This window comes from Chaetura pelagica, unplaced genomic scaffold (genome assembly GCF_000747805.2).
Source record: "Chaetura pelagica isolate M959 unplaced genomic scaffold, ChaPel_1.0 scaffold638, whole genome shotgun sequence".
Taxonomy (NCBI): domain Eukaryota; kingdom Metazoa; phylum Chordata; class Aves; order Apodiformes; family Apodidae; genus Chaetura; species Chaetura pelagica.
Genome location: NW_009954298.1, coordinates 1,271,710 through 1,278,593, shown reverse-complemented (window position 1 = coordinate 1,278,593; position 6,884 = coordinate 1,271,710). Strand labels below are relative to the sequence as shown.

General features: G+C 60.1%; 3 protein-coding genes across 3 annotated transcripts; 1 reads left to right on the top strand and 2 right to left on the bottom strand.

Annotated features, from left to right (window-relative positions):
* The first annotated feature begins 486 nt into the window (after positions 1-486).
* On the top strand, positions 487-1,451 carry CCL8 (chemokine (C-C motif) ligand 8). Its single transcript, XM_010003834.1, has 3 exons — positions 487-559; positions 1,073-1,181; positions 1,358-1,451. Exons 1-3 carry the CDS (start codon positions 487-489, stop codon positions 1,449-1,451), a joined length of 276 nt encoding a protein of 91 aa, XP_010002136.1.
* Positions 1,452-1,751: 300 nt separating this feature from the next.
* Positions 1,752-3,231, bottom strand: LOC104394266 (C-C motif chemokine 26-like). Its single transcript, XM_010003833.1, has 4 exons — positions 3,159-3,231; positions 2,629-2,746; positions 2,162-2,257; positions 1,752-1,851 (listed from the first exon to the last, which is right to left on the bottom strand). Exons 1-4 carry the CDS (start codon positions 3,229-3,231, stop codon positions 1,752-1,754), a joined length of 387 nt encoding a protein of 128 aa, XP_010002135.1.
* A 1,257-nt stretch (positions 3,232-4,488) lies between these two features.
* LOC104394244 (C-C motif chemokine 4-like) lies at positions 4,489-5,128 on the bottom strand. The gene is made up of 3 exons (XM_010003810.1): positions 5,059-5,128; positions 4,767-4,881; positions 4,489-4,594 (listed from the first exon to the last, which is right to left on the bottom strand). Exons 1-3 carry the CDS (start codon positions 5,126-5,128, stop codon positions 4,489-4,491), a joined length of 291 nt encoding a protein of 96 aa, XP_010002112.1.
* Between the last annotated feature and the right edge of the window lie 1,756 nt (positions 5,129-6,884).

Below are 6,884 nucleotides of genomic sequence, written 5' to 3'. Positions count from 1 at the left end.
TTATTTCCTCTCCTCCATGTCCAACCAAGAAATCAGTGCTATGAAACCCCTGCCTGGAGCTTCCTGCTGCATGGCTGCCTGCCTGGGATTGCCAGCAGGGCTCTGGCCATGGAGCTTGGTGCCCCAGGCTGGCCCATGGCCTGTGGGGTGGTGGCAGTGGCAGGGTTGGTGTCACGGGGGTCTGGGCTCCTGCTGGTCCCTGCTGGACACCTAAATGGAATCTGAAAGTCTCAGCCCTGTGGCCAATGCTTCCCCTTCTGCGGTTTCCTTCCTTTCTCCAGCTCAGCAAAACTGGGCAATCCTGACACAATTTCCCTGGTATGATGCGCTCATTTTCTTTCCTTGAAACCCCCTGCCCGCCCAGCAGCCAGGGATAAAAGGGGGGCATGGCCACAGGGGCCCAGCATCGAGCAGAGGAGAGCCCTGAAGGACAGAGCCCTGCAGCCACCCAGCTCCAGCCCAAGCCCATCCCATCCCTGCAGCACCATGAAGGTCCTGGCAGCCGCCCTGGTCGCTCTCCTCCTCATGGCCACCTGCTCCACGTCTGAAGCCCACCTTGGTGAGTCCAGCACAGCTGCATCCTCCCCAGGGCTGGCTGTGCCATCACTCCGAGGGGCAGCCAGGGCAGCTGGAGAGCCCCATCCCTGCCAGCAGGGACCCTGGTGGCTGTGGGGAGGGCTGGGAGCAGGACATCACTTCCAGTGCTGGCACTCACCTGGGACAAGGATCTCCTGGGGAGCCACTGCCAGGGAGTAGGACACAAGATGGAGAATGGCAGACAGCAAATCCCTGGGGGACCCCAAGTGCCAGTGGGGCAGAGTCTGTGCTGTAGCCTGGGGTCTTACCAGGGTTGTCTCTCTCTGCCCTCACAGATGGTGTCCCCACCACCTGCTGCTTCAGCTACCAGCAACGCCCGGTCCCACGGGGCCTCGTTGCCTCTGTCTACATCACCAGCAGGAGCTGCAGCCAGCCAGGAGTGATGTGAGTACCCACCACTGCTGGGGGCTTGGGATGGGACGGGCAGGGTAGTGCTACCAGGGTGGCTGGAGGGGGATGAGGACGTGGCTCACAGATGGTGTCCCCACCACCTGCTGCTTCAGCTACCAGCAACGCCCGGTCCCACGGGGCCTCGTTGCCTCTGTCTACATCACCAGCAGCAGCTGCAGCCAGCCAGGAGTGATGTGAGTACCCACCACTGCTGGGGGCTTGGGATGGGACGGGCAGGGTAGTGCTACCAGGGTGGCTGGAGGGGGATGAGGACGTGGCCAGGGACCCCCAGGTGGTGTCAGGAAGACCCAGGGCAGGCAGCAGCCCGTGGCCCTGGCCAGGTGCTCCAACGTGGGGTTTCTCCTGGCAGCTTGGTCACCAAGAAGAAGAAGGAGCTGTGTGCAGATCCTCAGGCACCGTGGGTACAGGCCCTTCTGAAGCACTTCCAGGCCCTTAAGAACTGACCCATCTCTGGTGCCACCTGCCCAGTCCTTGGTGCCAGCCCCTCAAGGACTTGGCTTCCAGCCCCAGACGCACAAAAGGACTTGGACTCCAAGTGTCCTCAGCAAGGAAATGTATTCTATTTAACTTATTTAAGTTAAGCTAAATATATTATATTTTTTTTGCTAATAAAAGGAAAAATACAAAAATAAACATTTATTTGGGAGTTTCTTTGGACAGGGTCTGGCTCCATAACTTATTGAGACAAGGACATACAGATAAGGGAGAGGTGCAAATAAATAGAGCTCGTGTGGAAGGCAGGTTCACGTGGAGGTGGGAGCTGAGTCCTTCTGCTGCCGGTACTGCTGGAACCAGCTCAGCTTTGGGTCCACACAGACCTTCTTCCCCCCCGACAGCTCCACCCTGGGACAGAGAGGGGCTGTGTGAGCTGGGGGCAGTGGGATCCAGCCATGCCCTGGGGTTGCCCCGCCAGCCTGGGGCTAAAAGGACTTGGACTCCAAGTGTCCTCAGCAAGGAAATGTATTCTATTTAACTTATTTAAGTTAAGCTAAATATATTATATTTTTTTTGCTAATAAAAGGAAAAATACAAAAATAAACATTTATTTGGGAGTTTCTTTGGACAGGGTCTGGCTCCATAACTTATTGAGACAAGGACATACAGATAAGGGAGAGGTGCAAATAAATAGAGCTCGTGTGGAAGGCAGGTTCACGTGGAGGTGGGAGCTGAGTCCTTCTGCTGCCGGTACTGCTGGAACCAGCTCAGCTTTGGGTCCACACAGACCTTCTTCCCCCCCGACAGCTCCACCCTGGGACAGAGAGGGGCTGTGTGAGCTGGGGGCAGTGGGATCCAGCCATGCCCTGGGGTTGCCCTGCCAGCCTGGGGCTGCCTGCAGCATCCTGCCCCCCACAGCCCCCACAGCAGCTGATTTTTACCCATCTCTAAAACCTTGCCTTCCTCCCCATTGTGCTGCCTGGCAGCATGTTGGGGCTGTTTGGGATAACACCCTGAGGAGGGAGATGCATATGTGAGAGGCAGGGCACCCCACACACCCCAGGCACCCTTTGTGGGTGGTTTGTGCTGGGTGACCCTGAAAGGCTCAGCGACGGGCAGGGAAGGTGGGTAGGCAGGTGAGGGTGAGGAGTGGGGTGCTGGAGGAGGAAGGCTGGGGGTACTCACCTCACAGCCCTGTGGGAGCAGTGGGAAGGGGTCTCCTGGTAGCTCTTGATGAACCGGGCCGGGATTGTCTGCCAGAAGAACGTGTCCTTGTAGCAGCAGGTGCTGTGGGAGCTGCGGACTGAAGGCAGGCCAGAGGGGTTGGGGGTCTGCCCTGCTGGGCATGAGGGGTGTGGGGGCTGCCCCAGGGGCTCTCCTCCCATCATGGGGGGTCCCCTATGGCACCCCCAGCTGTGCTGCTGTGCCCCAGGGTAGGACCCTCGCCCCGTTTCCCTCCCCACAGGGGCTACTGCTGAGCTCCCAGCTGCACAGCCAGGGCTGAAGCCATCCCCAAGCCTGGTTCTGCTCCTTTTGAGCAGGACTGAGACAGACCCCTGCTCAGGCAGCTGGTGTTGCCCCTCAGCATCCCACACCCATAGCAGAAGCAGGAGTTGAAGCTCTCATCCCCCTCCCTCAAGCCCCCAAGCCAAGGCAGCAGGAGGAGCTGGGGATGGCACTGGGAGAGCCGTGGGGAAAGCTTCCCTGGTACCTACAGGAGATGCCCTGGCTTCCAGTCCAGAGAGCCCCCAGCAGCAGGGTGAGCAGGGCCAAGGAGAAGATCTTCATGGTCAACTCAGGGCTGGACCAGCACCAGCAGCTCTTGCTGACTTGGGGCCACTGAGAGCTCCTTGCCTCTCCTGCCTGCACCTCAGCATGATATACCCCCAGCCAGGCTTTCCATGACACCTCTGGACTCTCCCCGGGGAAAGACCCACCCACAGATATTAATCAAGGGAAAGTGGCAAGTGGAAATTCCTTCTCCTGGCCCCTCTGGCCCCTGTGGTACCTGAGGGCTGCTGGAAATGTGGTGAGCACCTGGCAGCCCCGTGCTGCTGCTGCTGCTCCCGGCCCCCGGCCCGGGCTGGGCTGCTGCTGCTGCTGGCAAACCACACAGGATGGTGCTGGCGCCTGCCAAAGCCCCGGCTGAGTTTATTTACAAACCCCCCCCCTTTCTCAGCTCTCCTGCAGGGCCTCTCTTGCAATTTTGCTCTGGGGTGAGTGGCTCGGGGGTGGCCGGGCTTCCCCAGCCCACCCTAGTGCCCCGTGGTGGTGGCTGTGCCCACCCCTGCCTGTCACATCTCCCTGTGGCATCCCAGGAGCAGGGCTGTTCGTGGGGTCCATCTGGGCAACCCTTGAGGAGCAGCTCTGGTGGGAGGTGGGCCAGGGCTCTCCACTCCTTAGGGTGGCTGAAAAGGAAGCCCCCTCCTCCCTGGCTCTTGTCCCTCTCACTTGAGGTTTCCCCAAAGCCCACACAGACATGGTTTGGCCCCAGGCACCCCCAGGACTCCCTCGCAGGGACATGGTGGGGACTTGGGCTCTTCCTGACTCCTCACTGTCTCCAGCAGTTACAGCTGTGGTTTAACATGGGGTGGGAAAGCTGCCAGCAGGATCTGCCCCCACCCTGGACACTTGCACAGTCAGATGTTTGCATGCATAATATCAGGTTTAATTCAGTTATAGGTGTTGTACAAAAAATCACCGTGGAGCTCCTGCCCCTTAACCCCTCTGCTGCTGCCCAGCCAGCAAACACAGCCCCATGGAGGGGAACAGGCCTGTGTGCCAGGCAGGGCTGGCAGCCTGGAGGTCTGGACCTGGGCACCCCGTGGAGCTGGCACTCCTCATCCTGGTGGGATGCCAGGGATGGCAAAAGCCCTTTGCCCTCAGGGTGGTGCTGAGGGTGATCACAGCGTGATGCGAAGAAGTCCCCAGGGAGCTGCTGCACCCCGATGTGGTGTCCCCAGAGCCAGCTCTGCAAAGGGGTCACCTTTGCAGCATCTTGTCCTGCACTGGAGAGGACTCCCCGTGCTGCCTCTGGCCACCCTGCTAGCTGGGAATGGAGAAGGAGCTGACTTGGAAGCTCTGCTGGTATCTCTTCACCCAGGCTCTGCTCGCCTGGGCACAGATCTCTCTCCCGCTCTTCACCTTAAAGCTGGGGCAGAGAGGAGATGGGGTTAGTGGGGTGGTGGGAGAGGGATCCCGGGGCTGATTTTCTGAGGGGCTCAGGGGCATAGAGGATCAAGATTGGACCCACCAAAGCAAGGCTTGGGGTCTGGCAGGGTCTAGAGGGGCTTCATCCCCAGGGCTGGGTCTAAGGTACTCACATGACAGCCCGGTGGGGGCACTCGGGGCTGGTGGGGTAGCAGGCAACCACGTTGTCCCTCTTGATCCTTCTTGTCTGGAAGTTGAAGCAACACTTGTCTGGCACAGCTGGAGCTCCTGGGGGGACAGCGCAAGTTTGGCTTCACCTGGAGACCCCCACCTCCCACCTCAGCTCTCCCTCTTGTGGAGGAGACCCCTGCCCACCCATGCACAAAGCAAACCCATCCCCAGAGCCCTGGGCGCTGTCCCCAGTGTCCCCTGCCCCACAGGGACAGAGCAGGTGGCAGTGCTCACTCTGAGCCCAGCTCCAGCAGCACAGCGTGGTGAGGAGGAGGAGGATGAAGGCACTGGCCACCTTGGCCATGCTTGGCCAGGAGGGCTGCTCAGCACAGAGCTGTGGGGTCAGGGCAGCCCAGCTGCTTTTATGGGGGAGCAGAGGGGCTGGGTCCCCAGCCCAGGCCAGCGGGTGCGTGGCCAGGGGGAGGTCCTGGTCCCCTGCCATGTCCCAAAGCACAGAGGCTGAGCAATACTCATCCCCTCCCAGCACAGCCCTGGGAAGGAAAAACCTGTTCCCAGGCCCTGCTTTTGGCTGTGCTGGGCTTGGGATTTTTCCTGAGCTCCTGCTTCCAGCGATAGGGCTGGTGGGGGGGTTGATCCCATAGCTTGGCTCCTCACCCCTGTCCCCTGGGCAGCTCTGTGCCCCATGGCAGAAGGCCCAGGAAGGGGGGCAGGGAGTTTGGGGATCTTCCTCAGGTGGGCCCAGGGCCAGGCTCAGCACCCCAGCAGCCACACGTCCTCCCCCTGCACTGCAGTTTTGCATCCCATTGCTTTGCATCCCAGCCCAGCAGACAAAGGGCCAAAGACCACCCCCTCCTCCTGAAGAAACCCAGAGAAGCAGCCTCTGTTTGGGTGCACGAGGCACGTACACAGCTCTGTGCTGGGGCTGGGGGTGTGTGGGGCAGGAGAGGCCAGGCAGGTGGTTCCTCTTCCCTCCCCCCAGTCCCAAAGCTGCAGCTCATGTTCTTGGCCATGCTGAGCTGGGAAAGGCCAAAGCCAATCTGGGCTTTCCCAGTGGGTTTTGCCTGGCTGCAGCTGTCCAAAAGAGCACTTCTCACCCCAGCCTCAGCAAATCCTGGGGCACATTCCAGCTGCCAGCAGCTGCTGGGTGGTGGGAAGCAGCAGGGAGATGCAGACGTGTCCCTGCCAGCGTGGGAACCATGTCCCACCCTGCAAGGCACGGGACACTGGTGGCACCCTGGGCTGGGGAGGACATGGGGTGCTGGTCCAGGCAGGGGCCTGCCCCGATGGGATCAGGGGCCACCTCCATGTTGAGGCCACAAATGTCCCTCCATTTGCTCTTCTCCAAAGCCATTCCTAGAAATCAGCCTCAGGTTTTGGGGTGCAGGTGCTGGTAGCAGTGGGGTGCAGCAGGTGGGGCTGGGGCTGCTCTGGTGCTGGGGGGTGTGGATGTGGTGGGGTTCATGTTCCTGTGCCTGGCTGGTGGAGCAGAGCACCTTCCCATCCTCCCCCCCACTCCCATTTAATCTCTCCTCCAGGAGACCCTGGGGAGAGCAAACGACTCTGCTCCTGGTCTGGAGCAGCTGCCTGGCTCCCTTTCCCTTCCTGGATCCATCCAGCACCAAGGAGCTGCTGGCCCAGCTGGGATAAATGTGGCTGCCTATAAAAATAACATTCCCTGCAATAAGAAAATGAGACAGAAGCACAAGGAAAACAAAAAAGGGTTTATTGGACTGAGAAAGGGCCTTTTGAAAGACTGCCATGCCAAACGCTGGGATACATGATGCCAGAGAATTCCAGGGATGATGCTCCTGACACCTGCAGAAGGGCACAGGGACATGTCCCCATCCCAGTGGCCCTGGGGGCAGTGCTGGGTGCCCCACACAGGCCTTGCTCCTCGTGGCTTCTCCACATCTCTGGACATAAACCCCGGGCAGCTCCTGGGGAAACTGCTGCTTCCACTGGGAATGTCTCTGTGCTTGATCACCCTCCGTGCTCAGAACCACCCCCCAGCTCATCTTGCAGAGCTCTGCATTGCTGGGGCTGCCAAAGAGCTGCTGGGGCAGGGGGGGCACTGCCAGGCACAGCCCCTGGACAGGCTG